At 47.5% G+C, this 23,675-nt stretch overlaps 4 protein-coding genes across 6 annotated transcripts; 1 reads left to right on the top strand and 3 right to left on the bottom strand.

Annotated features, from left to right (window-relative positions):
* Positions 1–211: 211 nt before the first annotated feature.
* On the bottom strand, positions 212–9,439 carry ptpn9a (protein tyrosine phosphatase non-receptor type 9a). Its single transcript, XM_061283367.1, has 13 exons — positions 8,997–9,439; positions 5,425–5,568; positions 5,259–5,348; positions 4,436–4,560; positions 4,251–4,356; positions 4,047–4,154; positions 3,556–3,872; positions 3,370–3,457; positions 3,229–3,298; positions 2,960–3,038; positions 2,709–2,859; positions 2,436–2,643; positions 212–2,359 (listed from the first exon to the last, which is right to left on the bottom strand). Exons 1-13 carry the CDS (start codon positions 9,027–9,029, stop codon positions 2,169–2,171), a joined length of 1,710 nt encoding a protein of 569 aa, XP_061139351.1. The 5' UTR covers positions 9,030–9,439; the 3' UTR covers positions 212–2,168.
* A 614-nt stretch (positions 9,440–10,053) lies between these two features.
* snupn (snurportin 1) lies at positions 10,054–13,712 on the bottom strand. 3 transcript variants are annotated; one of them, XM_061283370.1, is made up of 9 exons: positions 13,606–13,712; positions 12,824–13,070; positions 12,392–12,587; positions 12,116–12,220; positions 11,878–11,974; positions 11,709–11,806; positions 11,505–11,582; positions 11,310–11,390; positions 10,054–11,214 (listed from the first exon to the last, which is right to left on the bottom strand). In XM_061283370.1, the coding sequence occupies exons 2-9, from the start codon at positions 12,979–12,981 to the stop codon at positions 10,909–10,911; spliced, it is 1,119 nt and encodes a 372-aa protein (XP_061139354.1). In that variant the 5' UTR covers positions 12,982–13,070; positions 13,606–13,712; the 3' UTR covers positions 10,054–10,908. The 3 variants fall into 3 exon arrangements, with proteins under 3 accessions (XP_061139354.1, XP_061139355.1, XP_061139356.1); XM_061283371.1 differs by having other exon boundaries at positions 12,824–12,988; positions 13,606–13,677; XM_061283372.1 differs by lacking the exon at positions 13,606–13,712 and having other exon boundaries at positions 12,774–12,899.
* Positions 13,713–13,824: 112 nt separating this feature from the next.
* Positions 13,825–16,728, bottom strand: slc25a44a (solute carrier family 25 member 44a). Its single transcript, XM_061283373.1, has 4 exons — positions 16,408–16,728; positions 15,076–15,837; positions 14,875–15,002; positions 13,825–14,817 (listed from the first exon to the last, which is right to left on the bottom strand). Exons 2-4 carry the CDS (start codon positions 15,698–15,700, stop codon positions 14,626–14,628), a joined length of 945 nt encoding a protein of 314 aa, XP_061139357.1. The 5' UTR covers positions 15,701–15,837; positions 16,408–16,728; the 3' UTR covers positions 13,825–14,625.
* Positions 16,729–16,937: 209 nt separating this feature from the next.
* Positions 16,938–23,218, top strand: ireb2 (iron-responsive element binding protein 2). Its single transcript, XM_061283365.1, has 21 exons — positions 16,938–17,103; positions 17,939–18,028; positions 18,122–18,287; positions 18,530–18,667; positions 18,765–18,992; positions 19,096–19,165; positions 19,224–19,407; positions 19,472–19,611; positions 19,691–19,862; positions 19,945–20,045; positions 20,130–20,246; positions 20,306–20,465; positions 20,537–20,672; positions 20,756–20,840; positions 20,925–21,206; positions 21,308–21,412; positions 21,491–21,633; positions 21,722–21,869; positions 21,967–22,089; positions 22,217–22,402; positions 22,706–23,218. Exons 1-21 carry the CDS (start codon positions 17,079–17,081, stop codon positions 22,814–22,816), a joined length of 2,910 nt encoding a protein of 969 aa, XP_061139349.1. The 5' UTR covers positions 16,938–17,078; the 3' UTR covers positions 22,817–23,218.
* Positions 23,219–23,675: the final 457 nt, after the last annotated feature.

The raw sequence follows: 23,675 nt of genomic DNA, 5'->3' as shown, positions 1-23,675 counted from the left end.
ACCGAGTTTGAAGAGCAGCCGCGAAAATACATGCACGCATCCTCAAAATGCAATGTAGCCTCGACTGAAGTGACCTGACTGAATCTTTCTCTCTGCCGATTTATTTGTTCTGAGCTAAAATGTGTGTTACGAGTCAACAAGCATCAATTTGGCAGTGAGCGAAGTTAAAAAAAAAGAAGCAAAGTGTGCTTCAAGAATGATACAAAGAAAGCACATTGACATGGTTTGTATTTATTACAGTATAGCTTGATTCAGTATTCACAATAATGATAAAGTACAGTAATAGGTTATAATAAAACAAATATAAAATTAATGTAAATAACTTTATATATCCCGTATGAAAACAGCTGTTGAATAGGATAGAAAAATAAAAATAGGCCACATTTCGGCTTTGAAGGAAGCGGCGGGGAAAATGACAACGGCAGATGTAAAAAAAAAAAAAAAAAAAATGCTTCACTACAAGTAAATTCAATATGAATTCTGTAGTTAACATAAAAAGAGAAAAATCTTGACCCGACTACAACATGGTGCATGACACACATACAATAACACAGTATACTCTGATATTTTACATACTTATATACTTAAAACAATGTGGCAAGATGCAAGCACACATTTACAACCACAGTCTGGAACTTAAAAGCAACACACACATTTTAAAATCCGTCTCATACAACACTTGGGACTTAAAGTAGGCACATGTGTGCATTCTGAAGATCTATAAATGGTTCATTTTTATATTATCTCTACATACATCACTGCTGACATTTCCAAGTATATTGGGGCTCTTGGTGAAAAGTGCTAAGACATGGTGAGCGCGTGTGTGTGTATATATATATGTGTTTGTGTGAGGGGAAAATATTGCACCACTCACCAACACTTGGCTTTTCCCGCGGAATGTCCTTTTTTTTCAGAAGGGAGGGATGAGCACATTCGCTTAACAGTTGCCATTTTCGGGAGTTTGAACACGACCGGAATTTGGATCACTTCACTGAAGACTGGTGCGAGTGTGTGTGTGTGTGTGTTAGCTGGGACAGGCAAAAACGGATGGAAATGTGCGAGTGGCTTGCTCGTGTGTCATATTGTGCAAAGTAGCACAAGCGGTCTTTTGCTGCTCGCTCTTATCAGCTACTCTGGCATCCAACTTGTACTAAAACAACTGATAAAAAAAATAAAAAAAAAACAACTTGGACCCTTGGGCATAAAAAGAGAGCAACTTGGCAGTTTCCTCCTCTTTAAGAAAATTGTGCACCAGGTGTATTTTACCTTCCATAAAACAATAACTGCCGAAGACTATTTACAGCTTCACATATTTGTATTTTTGGCTATTTTCAGATATTTGCTGCTAAAACTCACCGAAAAGCATCTGTGCGTAGTTTTGTGCGCTCTGTTATCACCCAAAGAGGAAAGTGCTGATCAGTGTCCAGGAAGTATGTTGAAGCGATACGGTGGACATCTTTGCATGTAGAAAGGCGACGCTTAGCTGTCATTTTAAGTTGTAATACCACCAATCAACACTAGATGGCAAGTCGCAGATTTGGAATGATATACAGCAAGTACAAAGATAGGACTTGGAAATATTAACATTTTCTGAGAGTTTACTTTAGTTTAAAAATGATGAATGTGTTTTGTGTTGTTCAGCAGTTTTGTGCCATCATTTTGATGCAAGAGAGCCCATTTGTTTGCTTTTTTCAGCCCGTGTTGGCTTCAAAGTATTTAAGTTGCCTATCCTTGGTTGGAACTAAAAAATAATAATAATAATTAAAAGGTTTTTTTTGCGGGGGTCTGTTAACTTGCAATAGGGCTCGCTTCCTAACACCTGCAAAAACGGTTTACCCTAAAGTTAAAAAACAAAAAACATTTAAAAAAACGTGAAGTTTGTTAGTAAAAAAAAAAATAAACTGCGTTTTTGGTGGATTTACTGCTTAGGCTGCCATACAATTAGACCATACAACCTGTTTCCTGGACTCCATACAGCCACACAAACACACACACACACACACACACACACACACACACACACACACACACACATTGTCACATGCTAACGAATGGTTCCAGGAAAGACAAGGACAGCACTTGGCAAGACGAGCGTCTTGGGGCAAACAGCAGAATTTTATGGCTGGGTGTATTATGGATGGAAATGGGTGTGCGGAATGAAGCGCAGCTCACTGATTGGTCGGGAGCAAGCCTTGCCTTTGGGCTTGCTCCAAAATGGCGTTGTAGCAGAAGTAGTACTGGTCCGGGGTTTGGATACTGAAGGCCCTCTGGGTTCTCATGCGTCGCACCGTCTGGCACACGTTGAGCGAGCCCACGTCTTGTAACTGCGACAGACAGATGTCCAAGGCACAGAAGGTACCTGGGGGGGAAAACACAACCATGTCAGCGAGTTACGCTCTGCTCTGATGTCCACGTGAGTGCAGATGCCTCCTCACCCGTCCTGCCGATCCCAGCGCTACAATGAACCACCATGGGGGGTCTCTGCGGGTATCCCGTCCACTGAGGTCCCAAGGCCTTCATCATATTCCACTGCTCTTTCTTCACGGCCGACAGGAAGTCGATGAGAGTCACCGCCGAGGTCGGGACGCCGTAGTCGGGCCAGCTGAGGTACTGGAAATGACTCACTTGCCTTTGTTCACATGTCTGTTTGGACCATTGGGGACATCTTAGTTGCATGGGAATATTCAAGCGGCATATTGTGGCCTTACCTCAGTGTTGTGCAGCTCAAGGATGGTGTGGTTGTAGTGGGTGTAGTGGTCCACCCTTTGATTCACCACAGCTATGTGACCGTAGACCTCCTGGCCACCTTCGACCAGGGGCCAGTACTGTCCGCATTTCCTTCGGCTGCCCTCCTCCGTCCTGCAACCATGAGGAACTTTGCATACTTTTCTCGGAACCCTAAGGTGGTCCAACTTGGGGTTCGACCGGAACTTGTCAGAATTTTTCAAAATCAAATTACCTGGTTGTCATGACGACAACAAGCACATTTTGCTCCCAAACCATTCTCCAAAAGTCACCGTATGTCTTTTCCAGGGGACCTACAGTGTGGCAAACAAGCAATTTTATCATGCAAGTAAGCTCATAATTAGTTGCAACAGATAAATATTCACAATAATATTCCAAATTGGCGTACCGCACAGGTCGATACTAGGTACACATCCATTTTCTATAAATGCACTGAACAGAACTGAAATTGCAGATACTTCAAAAGAACACTATGTGTTTTACCTTGAGTACCAATATACGCGTTCTTCTGTTTGTAACCATCCATGAAGCTCGCGTTGATGTAGTCAGATCTCTGTTGGGACATGTTTCTAAAATTAAGCACTTGATTGACAGCGTCGAGCCTCAAGTCGGCCAGTGGCGAACCTCGTTCTTTCGTGGTTTCAGGCGGACTCTGGTTTGATCGAGACACAGAACATCTCCATATCGATTCCGCTCCAGATTGTAGACGGCTCTGTAAACAAAAAGAACGAAAGGCCATAGATGGCGACGTTCAACTCGTGTCGTGTTTGGGACAAATAAAGTGACAGATCCATATTTGAAGGAGCTCACTGTGCACAGTGGAAGGTCCCCGGCGGCGCTTCTCTCCGGAGCTCCTCGTACTCCAGGTGGATGCCGGAGCGTTGGAGTCTGCCGAGGTGCGTCAGCAGCTCCTGCGGGCGCATGGATTCTGGTCCCGGGATGTGAATGGAGGAGTCCTCCAAGGGGATGCCCACCAGCTCATCCACGGGGTCCACGCGGCCGTTCTGGCCCGCCAGAAGCTGCTGGTTCCAGCTGAAGGTGTCCAGGGGAAGAAGGCCTCCCAGGTGCTGGGGAAGGCAGTCCCTGGGGAGGTGCTGGCGCAGCTCGACCATCTTCACAAACTGGACCTGGAAGCCAAGATTTCAGTTGACTTTCTCCCTGCCTTTTTGCCTGACTGAGGGGCGTGGCCTAGCGAGCCACATCAGGAGGCGGAGCTCCTTGCGAGTGCTTTGTCCCTGTCTGAAAGTCTAACGCCTCGTCTCCGGCCCATGAGGTGGGCTACAAAACGGGAAGTCACTTACGCGCTCCCGAAGTTTCTCCAGCAGCAGACTGAGCAGGTTGTAGGGCACCCGAAACCACACCGGCGCCCCGACAATCAACACCTTCTTCAACCTGGCCGGGAACGCCCCCTAAAAGAGTTGAGGGAACACAGAAAAAAAACATGGCCACTTGGACCTGCAGTGCAAATCCGGCCTCAGATGTTGAGATCAGTCCCAATGACAAACCTTCAGTAAGTTGAGAATCTTCTTGCTCAGGTCCAGCTCAAAATTTGTGTAGTCGGAACCGGCCATGTCGTAGATGAACACCAAGCCGTTCCTCTGAGTCTCGAAGCTGTTGGTGACAAATAAGTTTAGAACACAATGATAGGTACTCCAAAACATTTTTTTTAGGTGGGAGTCATAATGCTCGCCTCTCCACGGCGCGATCCAGGAGGTAGAAGAGTGCCTGCAGAACCACGTGGTTGCCCGTCTTGTTTGGGTGATGAAGTTTGGCAGTGTACAAGGCGATGGAGGCTCCTGACGGATCCCGTGCACTCTGCAAAAAAACAAACATTCAAATTAAAAAAATTAAACAAAAAAAACTGAAAAAATTAAATTAAAAAAAACACATTTCCAGGTTACCTGCCCACAACTGACAAAACCTTTTATCTTTATCAAGGTTGAGTCACTAGTCTAAACACGTCTTGACCGAAATGAAATTCAAACGTCTAGACTCGACCACACGGAGGCGCTCGAATTTACCGGCTGGATTTTTTTTTTTTTTTTTGAGTCCATAGCAGCAGGAGGGGCAACTGTGGATTCAGTAAATGACGCTGCTGCTGCTGAAGGAAGACGATTTAACAGCAGGCGATACAGGAATAGGGCTAAAAATACTTTGGACAGGATATGAACGACGTGTGCAGCATCCACGTCAATCGGCTGGAAGGCACGGAGGGAAGCGGGAGTCTTTTTTACGGGTGGAATTTGGATGACAAAAGGCTAAATATATCTTCTACCTCACGGAAATATTTGATTCCAAATTAGAACAGGTCCCTACTCGCTAATGTTCTTCATTCACGTCTCGGAATTGGCGGGTGGCGCGCTAACAACAAATAACGTATTTCCACAAACGGCGCCAAGGGGCATTGCTTACGTCAACCGTAGAGGTCATGAATTTGGAATTTATTAACAGCGACTGAGCATAATCGACAACACAAAAACGGTCATTTCGACACAACGCAGGGAGCAACCTACCAGCACTGTGAACTTTCCGCTGAGCAGCTCCGAGCGCAGAGGTTCTTCTTGAGGCTGAAGTCTGACGATGCCTTCTTTCAGCCGCGTTTCCTGGAGAAGGCCGAGTCGGTCGGACCAAGCGAGGACACGAGACGGCGGCAAAAAAAAACCTGGGAAGCTTGCCTACCCTGTAACTGTGGAACAGCTGGATGGCCCGGAACACGTCGAACTTGCGCGCCATGAGGAACTTGACGGCCAGTTCCCTGGAGAGCGGCGAGACTCCATGCTGACTGGTCCACTTGGTGATTTCCTCCAGGAACTGTCTGATAGCCTGAAACAGATGCCGACAACGTCACAGAAAACCGCAAAAATACCGGAACGGAAAAGTTAGGAAAAACAAAAATCACTTTCATATGAGGCTCACCAATAATCTTAGCAACAATGCTAGCTTAGGTAACACGCTAGCATAAACGGCTGCGACACATGCACGTAGAATTTTACAACAGACTCTTTTGTTTTATTTGAAAATCCTTTGAGAGCTGCTTCCTCCCCCTTCTATCATGAGCGAACACCAAAGCGTGCCGCTCCGACTTCCGCCAGCTGTGTCGGGCGATGCTAATGAGCTTCTCGTGGAATCTGGCAGCGACCACAGAAAAGAACCCAAGAGAATAGCAGAAAGGCCCCCTGGTGGGTTTACGAGAAATTAAACCAAGCGGAAAAAAAAAAAAAAAAAGTCATATTTTTAGCTATTCACAAACCTAGACCTTTGGAAAAACAAAATAATTCTAATTGACTTTGAAAAACCTTCCCCTAAATTTAGCTTGCAGTCTCACAGAGGTGTGTGTGTGTGTCGGGGGTACTTCCTGTGCCCCACCCCGAAAACTCGGAGTCGCCGCCATCTCAGGACCCCACGTGGCCTTCTGCTTTTTGTGGTCACAAGCGCGAAGGGAGTCGTGGGTTTGGCGGAGGCGGCGGACCGTGGGGTGCAGGAAGTCCACTTGTGGGATCCTCTTTCGGAGGACAAAACGCTCAGTGAGGGGTGGCGAGGGCCCGAAGACAGGATGCCACTGTGTCTGCTCTTCCCCTCTCTTTCTCTCTCTCTCTCTCTCGAGGAAAGACGACGAGACATAAAGCCGTTGCTCTGTTCTCGGGCCTTAACATGCACCACGTGAGGCGCCGGTGCACCTGACACTTGGATCCACCGGTCACTCCATTAGGTACCCCTCATCTCCAGCCTCCGAATGATCACTTTAGGGAAACGTTTTCACCGTCACACAAGTATAAATGGAAATGGATAATTACGGTCTCATTTTTTGTTCTCTTTTCTTTCCGACGTGAGCGTATCGAGTCTGTCAAAGTGTTTAGCTGACGTCAGCATTTTGCATCCACTCGGGAGTGTGACAACATTATTGATAGACTTCAAGTCAAGCTGGGCCTCAGATGTTAGCGCCAAAGACAACTTCCTGTCAGGTACGCCCCCCGCCCCCCACTCGCCTACAGACCGCGACCCCGACTTCCTGGAGTAGACTTTCTTGTTTGGTTTCTCAGGAGGGGGGCTGGTGGGATCAAATCAGCGGATCCGTTCCGCCGTGGCGTTGGCGCGCTAACGGCGGACGAGTGGCTTATTTGTTTCTTTGAGGATGCGTAAATATTTACCCGATCGTGGCAGATGTTTCCCCTCAACGCTTGGGACCGTCACGACGCAGTTTCCACGAGCTCGCTTGCGAAACTAGTTTGCGACAGCCAAGCTTCTTCTTAATGCCGACATCATCTAATTAGCGCGATGCCGCGTCGATTACTTCGTGACTGTTTTCTGTGCTGAAACTTAGCTAAGGCAGATAAATTTTTTGTTCTATTCCGACGTTAGTTGAACAATTATCCAATTCATCAATCATTATTTTTGCTAATCTATTAATTGCTTCGAGATCTTGTTTATGTATAAAAGCCATAAAAAGCATTTGCAGATGTTGTGTTTGGTAACATGGCGGACAAACTGAGGCTCGCTTCCATTGGGGACGAGGCGGTCGATGCCCAAAAAACAGGAAGTCGATACGACAACACTCTAGGCGCTCTCTTCCCACTTTCTCTGCTTCCTGGGAGCGCACGCAACACACACACACATACATGCACGTAAGCACATGACAGACACACACGTGCACTCTGCAACCAACCCCGCCCCTCAAACGAGAATCTCGTGGAAATGCTTTTAACAGCTGCCTGCCTGAATGAAGTTCTACAATGTGTGTGTGTGTGTTCCCCTGAGACACACACACACCATAGGACCCCCCCCCCCCCATTAGAGAAAAAAAATGAAAGAATGAAACAAAGTAGGCAGACGATGACTACGAGGAAGAGGCGAGGAATCACCAACAAGGAAAGACATGCTAACTCAACTCAAAGTGGGAACACGTGGTCGGGCGGTCCAGGCTAAATGCTGGAACGTGACGGCAATCATGTGGCGATGCAGCGTTAGTTTTCGAAGAATCGCTCTGAGTACAGTTCCGTGTCTTTTTTTCCCAACTTCATGTCATGTTTAAGAACTATTTATTTTTCAACATTTACTTGAATTCATTCTTGTGTTTGGGGCGAGGCGGCATACACCCTGGACCGGTCGCAGGTCACGCCTACTGAGAATTTAGACAATAAACTTAACAATGTTAAAGTCAATGTGGGAGGAGGAAGCCAGAGAAGCGAGCAACTAATTATTTCCCTACAGTTCAACTTGGGATGGGCGAGTACCAAAAACAGGTTATCACATTTGGGCCAACACCAACCTTCTTTCAAAGTATCGAGTACTCGCCAAGGTTGCCAATACCAGCCACCGATACCCACCGGTGAAGCATCCATCATGTGTCAGAAAGGTCTTTGTTTCAAATTATCCATCATTGTATTAATTGAAACTTTGTGTATCATAATGTGAGTCATCAAAAAGGAATACTCAAACTAGTATTGTTTCGAGGAAAAGTAGTAGCCGTGCGTCACGTCGTTTGACCTGCACCGACGATTCAATTTTTTTTTTTGGTTGTGGTTAAACTTGCATTTGCATACTCCTGCCAACTCTAATTATATCGCATCCGACAGGGCGTTTGCTTCATCATTTCATACGTGTATTCATCATGTCACAGCAAGCATGAAATTATGTTGTACTCGGAACTTAACGCTGCATCATAAGAGCAAAATATTAGGAACACCTCTCACTATCAGGCAGTGCACTTTCCCAGTTAGGAGTTTGAATGTTTAAGAAAAAAAACAAAAACAAAAAAACACTAGTGGCTTTAGCTGTGTGAATGGTCGCGCTGTTGTCTGGCGACCATTCCCGGGTGTACACCAAAATCGATGAACGGATGTCTTATGGCATTAATGAGCTATGCATAACTAGTTGTTGTTGTTTTTTTTAAAAACAAAGTCGTGCTGTTCAGTTAACGCAATACAATAATGATGATGCGTTTAAAGACCACGGGAAAAAAATGGGAAAAAAAGATTTTTGGAAAAGACGATACTAGTCATAAAATGCGCATATTTTCCACAGCTGCTGTGCCCTCCACCCACTCAAGGGGGGCTTGCATTGGGTATGCGAGGAGGGGTCATTGGCTCAACACAACGACTCAAACACACATGGGAACTGTCGGTGATGCAATAATGCGCCACAAATCGATAACAGCAGTTCCGCTCGGCTTTTTGGGCAACATTTCAGTCCGCATTCGAGCATTGACACGGTCGCAGTTCCTCGAATTGAACACAAACATACAAAGGGCCTACCTCTTCTTCCTCGGCCGACAAAGTAGCTGCCATGGTACCAATTCGGTCACCGCCACACAGGAGGAGGAGGAGGAGGAAGAAGCCTTGTGGGGGGGTCGCTGACTCGTCGGTCCTGCTTCTCTTTTTCTCCGAGGCTAATTAACTCAAATGTTCCATCGGAAAAGGCGCACGAGACGAAAGCGGTTCTTCTGTTAGTTTCCAGCAAGCTCACACTTATAATAAGATTTTTTTTTTTTTTTTAAAAAGACAAAAAATAAAAAAACAAGGCCCTTATGGAGGTTCGGCCGCCTTCGGAAGCGTCCCCTCCGCAAAGCCCAGCCCAGCCTCAGACTAGCTTTAGCCTAGCCTAGCCGCGCGCATCGCCGTCGACTTCTTCCAGCCATGAAGTTTTTTATTTGCCGGAGAGCCCTGAACGTCTCCTTTATGCTGCCTGCTATGAGGCCAGCGAGTCAGCCGCTTCCTGTGCACAACTCTGCATCCTGATGGTCATCAGTGGAACTGCAACCACAAGGTCACCCCCCCCCCCCCTCTATGCATTCATTCATAAATAAATGTAACAAACTAATGGCAACATTGAACATGAAAATACACGGGAAACATGCATTTGTTATGCAAATTATAGTTGCCCTAGGACAAAATGTAACTTTATCTCCATTTTATCTTATTATTATTAACAGCAAAACTTCGACGAAAACTTCGACAGATTTAGATATTTTATTGTCGTTTCATATTTTGGCGTCTATCATTTGGGGTCAAGTTGTGCGCTAGCTTTCACTGCTTTTGTGAGAAAGCGTGGGAGAGCTCAGAACAAAAAGTAGAAATGAGCGCAGCATTTCCTGGAAAGCGATAGACGCTGCTGACTAATACCAGGATTCCTGCAGTAAAGCGCCTGCTGCTTCAGGCTTCTCAGAAAAGTGCTTCACAATTCCACGTGGTCCATTTGAATGGCAAATTCGTATTCTCTGAGACATAACGACATTTCAAATTCTGACAGTTTTCCGTTTTATCATACACAAGAATTTAGTGTTATTTAAAGCGAGACATCGAGGGCAACAGGAAGTATTAAAACATTTATTCACAGTAAAAAACTTTTGTAAGGAGGAAAAATTGTGAAACAGCTGGTTATAAACATATTATGCTGAAACGGATTAAACAGTAGACTCCATTGGAAATGATTTCTTTTTTTTTTTAAACTTGTGTTGTTTGCATTATGTAATTGAACTCAGTTGCATATGACGGAACTGTTGGTTAATAAGGTTACAAATTTACAACATTTTCCAAGTCGGAAACTTTCCGCAGTTGGGAAAATGAATGATTGGCTAACCAGGAATTTACCAAATTGGCTCTGAAGGTGTAGATTTGTGTGTGTTTATTTTTGCCTTTAGATTTCGGTTGTTTGTTCAACTCTGTATTTTTATTTTTTTAGTTGATTTGCTTTTTTGTTGTTTTGTTTTTGCACTTAAGGGCCATCAGGTGCTTGGACTTGGATCATATTTTTGGGTGGACTGGGACAGTACCATATTATTTATTTGAATGAGTTAGCTCAGGGCGCCGAGAAATATTTAACTCAACATCTACATCTTTCTTTTAATGAAAGAATCGCTTGTTCAATAAAATATTCAGACCTTCTCCTTACTAATACATCTGTGGACGTGACGTGTTTTCTGAAATTGGATTATTTTGTCTGGATGTCTTATGACTAACCATGTGTTTCAATTCATGCATATTTCCACAAATCCCTGTCTTAACTTTCCAATTCCATAGCAACTGATTAAAAATGTGACTTTGCAATCCAAATGCCAAGAGACCGTGAATTAAACACTTCTGCACCCGCCAGAGGTCATCCAGCGGGGTGCCTGATGAAGTTTGGATTTGCAGAAATTTCCGAGAAGAAGAGCGATGTGTGATCACATCAGTCCTCCATTTGCGCTTCCCGGATGTGTCTGTGCTTGCCGCCGTTGTCCTGGGTGGGCGTGGACAGGTGCTCCAGCTCGTAGCCGCCGTCCCTGCTGGCTGGCCGCACCTCGCCGGAGGTCTTCTTGTGCTCCCGGATCTGCTGCAGCTGGTGACTGGCGTAGTCGGGCTTAGCGGTAAGCGGTCCCGGGGGGACCTCCAGGCCCAGGATGTCGGCGACCATGTAGGGGCGCAGCCAACCCACCAGCGGGGTGCTGCCGGGTGTGTAGTGGGTCTGCCGGTGGTAGAACAGAAGGCCGTCCACCTGTTGGTAGAAAAAAAACACTTGCATCCTGCCACCTAGTGTTTACAAACATTATGAAAAATGCTAATCAGGAGGGACTCCCAAGATTTTCTCACGCTGAAGCTGTATTCGGCTGCCAGGGCCTTGTGGACGGACGCCGCCGTGCATTCGCTGTTCTGGAGGCTCACGAAGCGGAACTGTTAAAGCAAACAAGTGTGTTTCTGTCATTCGCCGTTTGACAGAACACGTGACGGTTCTGTATGGACGCCACCGACGTTGGCGACAAACTCAAATCAACCAGAGAGACTCACAGGGTTGCGTTTGGCAATTTCCGCCAAGCCGTCCGTCTCCTGCACTTTGGACTGGAGCCAGTAGAAACGGAAATCGGTCTGCCGAGGAGAAGACAAGCAGCGGTGTCAAAACAGCGGCGGGGAACATCTGCGCTCCAGACTACTTTGAAGCCGTCGGGAATGACAGACGTTCCGGCGTTTTCGGGAAGGGCCCGCCCGTCTCACCGGACAGTCGTAGACCGGGTGGCCTCTCCAGCACATAACGTCCAAGATGTAGAAGGTTCTGTCCGCCTCGCTGTAAATGCAGTCCAGGATGGTGTAGTCTGCGGAAGAGACGCGATTTGTGGCAGCTCAAAATATGTCTCGCTTTGAAGTGGGCCGGGGCTCCGCCTACCTTTTCCCATGGCTGAGTTATGGCGGTTTCCACCGGGCAGCAAGGAGGGGAAACGGTTCACGCAGTAGCCACTTTTCGTGTACGCCGCAGTAGAACCCTGCACACGACATCGCATACGACCGATTCACGATGTGCGTGTCAAAGTTCACTCCAGTTTGGAATCTTCTCATCACTTCCTTGTCTTATGGTCTCGTTTCCTCCCCTCACTTCCGCATCTTCGAATGGGCACGTTTCCTACCTTGGAGGCAACGATAAGGGATCTTTTGCCGACGGGACAGACCACCATCAGCCAATCAGAGTCCAGCTCTGCTGGGACATCCACCAGCCACTCTGACAGCATGAGCTGAAAGGACATAAGAGAAATTTTGTTTTTGTGATGGCAAGCTAGAGTGAAGATACATTTCCTAAGAATTACTTAATTTCTAAATCTGATTGGTTAAAATGACCTTCCAGCTTTTTTAAAAACTCCAAACTGGGGACCAAATGGGTTTTCATTTTTTGACACAGCACTGACCTGGTTGGCGTAATGTTTTGGCAGCTTCCGTCTTTCAATCTCCATCTCTTCTTCCTCGACGGTGCCATCAAGTTCCCGCTTGCCTTCCTCTTCATCCACCTCCGGCTTCTCCATGTCCTGCTCCCCATCGTCGTCTGCCCCCGTCCAGTCGCCATTGGCCAGATGCCGCACGTGGTCAACGTAGTTGAACCTTTTACTGAGATGGAAAAGAAAGAAAAACAGGTCAGGATTCAGAACCTGTGTTTTCATTCTTGACAGACATGCACATTCAGGCACGAGCAATGTCCGATGCCAAAAATGGACTTTTCTAGTGCTAGAAATGAGCAAATACCTTGTGGTATATAGAATCTGACCAAGTAGTAGTCACTTGCTCTTAATCTACCTGTGTCTACGTTGTACAAACATTGTGAAAAGGTCTCGAGTGCGCTGTACATTTTCTGCAGCTCAAGGAAGCGCCGTCGCCGCTCGCTCTGCTCCAGCACGCTGAATTTGCTCTTGTACTGGGACAGCCGAGGGTGCGGAGCAGCCGTACTGTTGGGCTCCTTGGACACAGCAAAGCTGCTCGAGAGGGCTCGGGTCAGGTCATCCATGGGGGCTCTGGTGGTGGGGTCAAAACCAAACTACACGTTAACTGAATGAGGTAACGTGCTGCCAGCCAGCCCTTAGCTGTCACCTGTCCCTGAAACAAAAACACATTTGCAATAGTCCATTACAGTCTTCATGTGTGAAGTCAAGAGAACTAAGGAGGTGAGAATGCAAGGAGAGGAACAAGACTAGGATGTAGAAATAAAAACATGGCATGGCATATGAGACTACAAAAAAAAATAAAAGTCACAAAAGAATGACATGCAATATTTTCATAAGCAGAATTTCGCACATGTAGAATGATGTGGTACAAAAATATTTATTACATGACAAACTGCTCACTGCATTTAGGGCTAGGAAAAAAAACAAGTTACTATATCCTCACTAAATGCAAAATTACATGAGTGGAAAAAAACATTAACTCTCAAGACAGAAACTTAATGTATAGCTAGCTTGCCAGCCGGTTAATTTTAAGCGTTGCTAAGGAAGCTAGCATGCTGTGTGGCTAACCGGTAGCTAGCTGAAGCGACGATTCCGCCTCGTTGTTACTCGAAGCAGCTAAATACTAATTAATACAAAGTGCAAATTAGAAACCAGGCGAATAAATAAGATAAAATCGTTTAGTTTACCTTCGACAACGAGGGAGACAGCCAATGCCGTGACGTCACATCCGCCTCAGGTCTCACCCGCTTTCCTGACCGGGGAAACACTTGCGGAGTTTGGAGTACCGACTTTAGTCCGACCCATATTAAGGCCACGCTGCGAACTGCATTCTGCAGCGAAATTAGTTACATTTTTATCAAGTAAAATCTACATATTCTGCTCCACATAAACATTGTGCCGTCAAAAAAGGTGTGCAGTTCATTTATCCACATATCACATGAATACAATACAGCAGAACCTCCAAAGTCACATCAAACGCTTGGAGTGGAGACTCGTTTTTGAATAAAACGGTGCTTTGCAGAAGCGTCACAGTAATGGCAAAAAGCTACAAAAATGATCAGCAACCAGAACAACTGTTTAAACAATGCATGCTGCAAACGCATCTTTGTTTCCGCTTGGCTGTGGTCTTCAAATGGTGAGTGGTGACATCAAGCAGGAGTTCTTTTCTCTTTACTCTTGTACAACTGTTAGTCACATTTTTGTGGGTGCTCCCTGAAATACCCAGAGTGGCCACTAGATGGTGCCAAAGCTCTTGCTAGGAGGAAAGTAGCACTTGGTGTCAAGTAGGGCCCATTGAAGTTATGCAGGAAAGTGAGTTTGACCTGGCACAATATATTTACGGTTTACACGATCAATAATTAAAAGTTTACTTTTCACTGGATTAATTTGCTTACAGCAGGGTTCTGCCGCTCTCCCAGGTTCGTTAAACATCGCCTGAAGAGTGCATTGATTCGCTCAACCTAATTTCCGGTGGCAAAATAATTGACTCTGAAGTCTGGCAGTGTCACAAAATAGATTTTGTTCCGCATTGGAGGTCCCGCCGTACGGGCAAATGTTATTTCTAAATAAAAAGCAAGCCGTTTATTAGTCCAGCAAGAGTCTCTCTCAACATTGTTATGACATTTCTGGGCAGTACTGTTGCTGAGAGCAAAGCGAGCACCCGTCATGAGGTAAAATGCAGCATTGGGCGTTTTTGTCCTCCCGGTCTACCAGTGTCTATAGTGGACCAGGTCGTCTCGCAGGCTGAGCCTCTTGAGGGTTTCGTAGCCCACCACGATGAGCAGCGATGTGGGCGTGGAGGAGATGATGCGGGCCGACAGCCCCTTGGTCACAGCGCCGAGGCCCTCCTCCGCCAGCAGCTGCTTGAAGGTCTCCACCACAGACGAGCGGCCCTCCACCTGCACCGCACAAAGTCTGTCTATTGGAGATGATTTGACGTGATGATTAGACCGTACCTGCACCCTGGCCCGAACCACGTCCATGGGGTTGGTGATGGTGGAGGCGGTGGCGGCGGCCATGGGCCCGGCAAGCGCCTGCAGCAGGAGGTGGGGGCACTCGCTGGGGGCCCTCAAAGACAACTGCTCTGTGGACGCAGAAATAAGCTCGTCAGCATTTTATAAGAACTAACACAGGCCGGAGGAAGAGTTTGAATTTACCTGCGTAAAAATGATAAAAAGGCCACCAGAGGGCGCTGTTTGGGATGTAGGTGAGCAGGGAGGCCACGTAACCCCTGTAGAAACCCCTGAACCCGTCGGCGGCGAAAATCTGCACGGATATGTCCCGCGTCTGGCCGAAGGTCGTCCCACGCTTGGCGGTCGCCAACATCATCTTGGGCTTGGCCTTGAAGCGGCCACTGTGCTCACCCATCATGAGGTGCTGCGACACCACGTCGATGGGCACCGTGATGGTCTGCGCCACCAGCGACGCCGCCCCGCCCGCTACCACCGACTTGAGGGTGTTGCTGGACGAGTGGCGCGACACCTGCCTGCGCGCCAGCTCATACGTGGTGATGTACGCCTGGCCCGACACCAGCGTGAAGGTGTTGATCATAAAGCCGCGGTACAGGCCCCGCACGCCCTCCGCCCGCAGGATCTTGCAGAAAGCGTCCGCCGTGCCCGAGTAGAGCGCCTTGCCCTTCTGCACCTGCAGCCGCGTTCGAATCAGGCTGGCCGGGTACACGGTGGCGCGCGTGCTCAGTGTCATGAGCACGCCGAGAGAGTAGAACTTCCTCTTGTCTAAGTCCTCCCATTCGATGATCTGGATGGCGCCTTTCTGCTGCATGGCGGTCCCGGGTGGGGGGGTTTGGGGTGCCGTTTCGCTAAAGCCTTACGTTTGACGCGGTCAGTCTTCCAGGTGCCATCGCAGACTGGGGTGGGGGAGTAATGTATTTATCGCCCCTTGTTCACATTTGTAACTGCCTATCGAAAAATAAAAATGCGATTATTTGTTTTATCTCAGAATTACAATCAACGTTATTTTTGACCAGATGCAATCATACAGGCAACGGCAGCTCTCCTGATGAATGCCGTACCACTAATGCCCACTGCCCTCCTGTATTTGGTACACAGTGTGCCCTTGGTATCGTGAAAAAATACAATATCTTATTTAACTGAATGTCACTTGAATGTCATTCTTTCCCATCGCAATGGCTTGCTGAAGTGTAATAAACGCCCCAGAAGATATGAATTATTCAAGATTTCATAATATTCGCAGGGAAATTAAGTGCGGCGAAATGCCCCACTAAAATAAAAGAGGTTCATCGAATGTCTTGCGTACGACACGTTGATTCGGTCCTTATTTTGTGTTCGACCGATGGAAAATTACGAAAGAACTATTCTTCTCGCATTGCTTAATTTGGAGGGGAGGCACGTGTACTGTAGATGTCAATAGCGCCCCCTAACCCTGTTAGCTTAGCTCGCTGATAACAACGACAACAAAACGGGTTTATTTGCAACACTCTTCAAAACAGACTTTTGATTTAGACGAACCTGTTTCGAGCCTACTAGCACGGTTCACCCCTGCCGCTGGTCTCACACTTTCATTCGGCCTCCAGCTTGAAGACACGCTGCTGGATCATGGCTTCCGTCCATGACTGCTACTAGACCGAAGGGAAAAGGTCGTCTCCGCTGCTTCTTATCGTTATTCCGTGTGGAACACAAAACACAATAATGATTAAAAAAAAGATTAGCGAGTTGATTCACTCTCAAGGGTGATCCGTGAAATGATTATTTTCGATTGTTTAACTTTGTTGACTTCTTGTTCGACTAGTCGCTCGTGATGCGTTCAGGTCGAACACAACCATCGCAAATGTCACAACTACTGTAGGTCAGGTTACTTGTTAAAACATTCCTGCCAGCTCAAGAATGTTTGAATACAATTGGAATAATCTTATCGCCTAAAAAAAAGTTTTCTTACTATACCTCCAGTTTCATTGTGTCTCAAGTCGAGTCAACTATAAATGACACAAAAAGTGCACGTTTCTGCATTTATTGATGTTTCCATTTGTTTTCATTTTGACTAGCGGACGTTTCCCTCTTGCTTTTATTGTGAAAGTATCAAGCTAGTAGGCGTGTCCCGCATCCTCCCTGCCTTCTTATTGGTCCGTTCCGTGTCGCCACCGGGATCGAGAGGATGAGTCGTGTTGATTTCATAAGTCATCATGGCGCTGCCGTCTATGGGCAAAGGTAAAGAGGAGTCTTCTTATTCTTGTACTCCCCCAAATTTGTCGTCACATACGATCACCTTCATTGCCAAGTCGCACGACTCTAATTCCCATTTGTTTAAAACGAGATGATGACTCTTGTTAATATGACTTAAACTACAGCCATTTTGGTTTTTCTCTCGAACCGAGCCAGTATTGAACTAAAGCTCCATCGATGACCAACAATGCTTAAGTTCACCCTAACTTAGCTCACTGCATAGCCTCTAGCATTTACACGGCCGTGTGCTTTTTTTTTTTTCGGGGTCAGGGGGGGGGTTTACGTTATCTCCGCCGCCAGTCGTTCAACCAGCAGCGCGATAAGTAGTAAAAGCGAAAGGGCTCATGATAAGGCTAGCAAGCTAACGTTAGCCGCCGCCTACTCAGTGTTGTCAACCGGGGATCCTTTCGGTCATCCTGTTACTTAGCACTCGCTATTTTTTTTCTCTGCCCTTGAACGCAATTTCAAGGATCTCATTCAAAAGAACGGAATGCTTTTTAGGCAAGGTGGTGGTCATAAATTGATTTGATTTCTCGTTGAAAAATGCTGCTAAATTGAAATGTGTGCGAACAAGGGGCACACACACCACGGGTCAAATGTGGCCAATGTGGCTCCAGACTTTAGCGATGTTCAAAGTGCACTGATCATGTGATAACTGTGAGATTGTGATTATACTTTTGTGGAAAGTTGACAGCATTGAACCCGTTTGTGTCATAGGGCCTACCTGTCATAATTACCATTCTGTTACAAAGATTAGCTTGTTTGAAGACTTGTTTTATTTTCTAAACATTGCCAATAACACTAAATTTGTGTTCTGCAGAACATCCGTATCGCCATTTAATCGACTCGCTGTCAGATGACGGAAACCTCAAGTTCTTCAATCCGCACAAACTAAACGATCCAAGATATGGTGAGCCGGGACCAAAAAAAAAAAACTATTGTGATTAGCAGACGATAGATCGATTGATTTTAAATGTATTATATATTTTTTTGCTCCCTCAAGTCAAGCTGCCTTTGTCTATCCGCGTCTTACTGGAGGCAGTCATCCGTAAGTGCGATGGCTTTTACGTCACAGAGGATGACGTCCAGAACATTTTGGACTGGGAGAAGCAGCAGGCTTCCACTGAGGTGCCGTTCTTGCCAGCGCGGGTCCTCCTGCAGGACTTCACGTGAGTGTACTGGGCACATGGCTGGCGCTCATCCATTTGGACGGCGCCATTTTCTTTGTCATTTAACTTATTTGCATCAAGTAGGACTTGTTTCTAAATTTACTAACACTATAATGCAGATAGTGTTTGTTTCTGCCCTTTTGCATAGTTTGTTTTTCTGATTCGTCTTAGACAAAACAGACTTTCAGGCGACCTTCATTTGATTGTCAGAAATACCCACCATGTTTTTTTTTTGCTACTAGTGGGATCCCTGCCATGGTGGACCTCGCAGCCATGAGGGACGCGGTGGCCAAACATGGCGTGGACCCCGGACTGGTGAACCCCAAATGTCCCACTGACCTCATTGTGGACCACTGTCTGCAAAAAGACTACAGCAAGTGGTGCGCTCACGTCGCATTTTCTTTCTACAGACAGTCGGTTTGTTTCTTCCACATTTTGCTCAAGGTGCGGTACGTTATCTTTGTTTTGGGTCGACAGTGCCATACAGAACGCTCCGAACCCCGGCGGAGGAGAAGGCGCTCCGCGGCCGCCCCCTTCCAAGCCTCTGGCGCGAGGGGGCTCCCACTGCGGAGGCCAGCGTGGCTCTTGCGGCAAAACGGCCTGCAACGAGCCGCTTTCGTCGACGGGGGGGCCGCCTCGCGCCTCGCTGCAGCAGATCGAAAACACGCCGCTCCTCTGCCCCTTCCACCTGAAACCCGTTTCGGAGTGAGTGGCTTGTCTTACGCAGTCAAAAGGTTTCTTCGGAAGTTTGTTTCTGGGACGCAGGCCAAAGAGAGGCAAAATTGATTTGCGCGTTCTCCTTCCGCAGAGGCGATGCGTCATTGAAGAATCAGGAAATGGAGCTGAGCAGAAACAAAGAGAGACTTCAGTTTTTTAAGGTATGCCTCAAGGTCCCGGAAGACAAGAAACGGTACTAAACGACAGCTTTTGGCGCAGTGGTGCTCGAAAGCCTTCAAGAATGTGAACGTGGTCCCGCCGGACGTCGGTGCCGTCCATCAAGTCAATTTGGAGTATCTCTCGCGAGTGGTTCACGTCAGCGACGGTTTCATCTACCCGGACAGCGTGGTGGGCACCGATTCGCACACCACCATGATCAACGGCCTGGGCGTCCTGGGCTGGGGTAAGTACAAAATGAACTCACTAGTTTTTTATCTCGTGTAACATTTCCCACAACGGCTTTCCAGGTGTGGGCGGAATCGAGTCGGAAGCGGTGATGTTGGGCCACCCCGTGTCTCTGAGCCTCCCTCAGGTGGTGGGCTGCAAATTGGTGGGCTCCATTAACCCCCTGAGCTCCTCCATCGACATCGTCCTTGGTATCACTAAGGTCTCGCTCGGCCGCTCACACGCATGTCACGCCCACCCACACACCCCTGTGCTTACGTCACTGTACTTCTGTCGCGCAGCACTTGCGACAAGCCGCCATCGCCGGTAGGTTTGTCGAGTTTTTCGGACCCGGCGTGTCGCAGCTCTCGGCGCCCGACCGGACCACCATTGCCAACATGTGCCCAGAGTACAACGCCACCGTCAGCTTCTTCCCGGTCGACCAGGTCACCATTAAGCACTTTAAAAAGACACGTGAGTATTTAGACCAGGTTTCGGACTTACCGTTGCGGCGCTGCCCGCCGGCTCGAATGTGATTTCATCCGTTTGCGTCCAGACTTTTCCCAAGAAAGGCTAGAGTTGCTGGAGTCTTATCTGAAGGCTGTGAAGCTCTTCAGAAGCTACGAGGAGCCTGCAGAAGACCCCCAGTATTCTGAGGTAGCGACACAAGCACAATTGTCAAGAAAAACAGCATGGTCAAAAAAAATAAAATACCGATACTGTTCTGGATTTTTTTTTCAGGTCATCGAAATCAACCTGAGCGCCATGTTGCCGCACGTCAGCGGGCCCAAGAGGCCGCAGGACCGCGTGGCCGTCTGCAGCATGAAAGAAGGATTCCAGAGTTGCTTGGATGAGAAGGTAAAAACTTTCACTCACGCTGATGACATCACCGGACCTGACCCCCCTCTCCAACTCAGCTGGGCCCCAGAGGCTTCAATATCTCCAAGGACAAGCAGGACGTCCGCGTTCCCTTCCTGCACGCCGGTCAGGAGTACCAGCTGGCCCACGGCTCGGTGGTCATCGCCGCCGTGATCAGCTGCACCAACAACTGCAACCCCTCCGTCATGCTGACGGCAGGTAAGAAAAGACGGCTGAGCTTTTTGCAAGCGCCGCCCACTTGACGCTTGGGCTCGACTTAATCTCGACAGGCTTGCTGGCGAAGAAGGCGGTGGAGGCGGGGCTCCTGGTCAAGCCGTATATCCGGACCAGCCTGGCGCCGGGAAGCGGCATGGTCACGCACTACCTCAGCGCCAGCGGGGTGCTGCCCTATTTCAGCCAGCTGGGGTAAGATGTAATTCCGTCATAACTCGGCCACCCACTTTAACACGAATATTATTCATAATATGTACATTTCATTTCCACGACAGCTTTGAGGTGATCGGTTACGGCTGCGCCACCTGCGTGGGAAACACGGCCCCCTTGCCCGAAAGTGTGGTGAACGCCATCAAGCAGGTGACTTTTCTACCCCACCTCCGATTTCAAATTGAAAAATAGTTGCAGCCTTACCAGACGTGACGTCTCGGGCGTCTCTTCTAGGGTGAGCTGGTGGCGTGCGGCGTCCTGTCTGGCAACAGGCACTTTGAGGGCCGCCTCTGCGACTGCATCCGGGCCAACTACCTGGCCTCGCCGCCCTTCGTGGTGGCGTACGCCATCGCTGGAACCGTGGGCATCGATTTTGAAAAGGAACCCGTGGGGTTGACTCCGGACGGGAAGGAGGTGTTCCTTCGCGACATCTGGCCGTCCAGGGAGGAGGTGCAACAGACGGAGGAGGACACCATCATCTCCTCTGTCTTTAAGGAACTCAAGGCGAGAATGGAGGTACAAATAGAAAAAAAAATAATAATCCTCCAGCATCTCCAAGTTAGGTTCATTGAACACAACATAATGTTACCTTTTGCTCGAACTGCTCTCGTTTCCAGAAAGGGAACACGTTCTGGAGCAACATCGAGTGTCCCGACACGGTGGTCTTTCCCTGGGACGCCAAGTCCACGTACATCCGCTCGCCGTCGTTCTTCAACAAATTAGTAAGGGCGGGATGGCTAGTCCTCACCACGCCATGCATTGAAAACCACGTGACACTTTTCCTCTGCTTGCGTCTCAAGAGTAAAGAAGTCCCGCCCCCTCAGTCCATCGACAACGCTCACGCCTTGCTGTTCCTGGGCGACAAGGTGACCACCGACCACATTTCACCCGCGGGAAGCATCGCCCGCGTCAGTGCCGCTGCCAAGTACCTGCTCAGCAAAAGGTGCATTGATGATAACAGACTAAAAAAAAATCATTTTATGCAATAATCGCGAATTATTCACGTTATGTGTTACCATCCTCGTACGCAGGCTGACTCCTCGTGAGTTCAACTCGTACGGCTCTCGGCGGGGCAACGACGCCGTGATGACCAGAGGGACGTTCGCCAGCATCAAGCTCCAAAATCGACTGGTGGGCAAAGCGGGGCCCAAAACGCTCCACGTCCCCTCGGGCCAAACGGTGAGTGCACTTACGAGGCGTCCCTCGGGCTAAGTTGGAGGAGAAAAAAAAAATTAAAAATGGATGTTTTTGCCAATGTTTCTCACCCTTCGCCCAGCTGGATGTGTTTGAGGCGGCCGAGCGCTATCAAAAGGACGGTGTTCCTCTCATCATCCTGGCCGGGAAGGACTACGGCTCGGGAAGCTCCAGGGATTGGGTTGCCAAAGGACCTTATCTACTGGTACAAACAGATTTGTACTTGAATTTCTGCTCTTAACACAAAGCAAAAAGTCAACTTGGAAAACTTTAAAGCTTGTAAATCAAGTGCTGTAGCAAGGTACGTCAAATGTCGACGTGTCCTCCCACAGGGAGTCCGCGCCGTCATCGCCGAAAGCTTCGAGCGTCTGCACAAGAAGCAGCTGGTGGGCGCGGGCATCCTGCCGCTGCAGTTTGCGCCCGAGGAAAACGCCGACACGCTGGAGCTCGCCGGCACCGAGAGGTTCAGCGTCGTCTTGCCGCAGCGCCTCGCGCCCCGCCAGCAGCTCGCTGTCAAGGCAGGACGCTTTTCTTAGACACCCTTCTTGGTCCCGACTTTTTCAAATCAATAGTCAAATTACGCTGGTCAAAAGTAAAAAAAAAAAAATTAATCAGTGATGGCTAAAGAATGTTGATTTATTTTCCCTAACACATCAGGTGTTTTGAGATTTAATATTTGTTTGACCTATTAAAGCTTACACATCAGATTTAAAAATAAAACAATGTAAATATTGACCAGTGTTATTTTTGAAAAGGCTGATAATCATCCGGCAGCTTAATTGACTCCATTCATTTTTAATAGAGCTGTTGTTTTGTTTCAGACGAGCGATGGTAAAAGTTTTGCAGTGACGGCTCAGTTGGACAACGAGCTGGACGTCATCTTTCTCCAGCACGGAGGCCACCTGAGATACGTGGCGCGGACAATGCTTTGAAACACGCGCACTGGGACTACTTTTATCGCCGTCTGTCGTCGGAATGGATTCCAGGCTGCGTGCCGCTTATTATTAGCTTGACTGACTGAATCGAGGACCTTTTTGTGAAGACCCTTTTTATTGGGGGGCACTCAAGTCATCTGAAATTATTTGAACTCTCGTCAAAGTGCGGCGATACATCCTCACGGATACACCTTTGTTTTGTCCATGTTTTATCAACTGAACATTTTCCCTCCACCATAACCCACCCAATATGTGCGACTCATGCAAAAGTCTTATTGCGCCTTCTGGCTATTGTTTTCGTTAACGTCATGCATTTGTGTTTTGGTTTTTATGTAATGTATAGTGTCATGATTTTGAAACGATTTTGAATGATTAGAAAATAAAGTCACATCTCCAGTGGCCTTGTTGTGATAAATGTGATCACAATTTTAGCTGGTAAATGTAATCACAATGGCAAAATAACACATCAGCAGCTGTATGAGTGCAGATGCTCACCTGAGTGATGAAAATCTACAAAATGCAGCCAGTCCCACGACAAGTTCAGTCACCAGCAAAGCCACACCTTTAAGAATCTTTAGGCAGAGAATGCTGAAAAGGTACGTTAGTTAGACCTTTCAATTTTAACTCCGCCGCCATACACACGCCTGTTTATAATCAGGTGTGCGGTGCTGCATTCAAGGGCGGTGGGAAATGATACGATCAATTTAACCTGCTTGATTCCAGCAATAACTGGAAATGATGGCCCATTAATCAGTCAAAGTGTCATATCTGTAATTTGAGAAGTAGTAGACATTTAAGTTGGGGAAAAAAAAAAATCAATAAAAACACTATCATTCTGATTGCTGTGAATGTTTTG

This window comes from Syngnathus typhle, linkage group LG7 (assembly GCF_033458585.1).
Source record: "Syngnathus typhle isolate RoL2023-S1 ecotype Sweden linkage group LG7, RoL_Styp_1.0, whole genome shotgun sequence".
In the NCBI taxonomy this organism is placed as follows: Eukaryota; Metazoa; Chordata; class Actinopteri; order Syngnathiformes; family Syngnathidae; genus Syngnathus; species Syngnathus typhle.
This window is presented reverse-complemented; position numbering and strand designations above follow the sequence as displayed.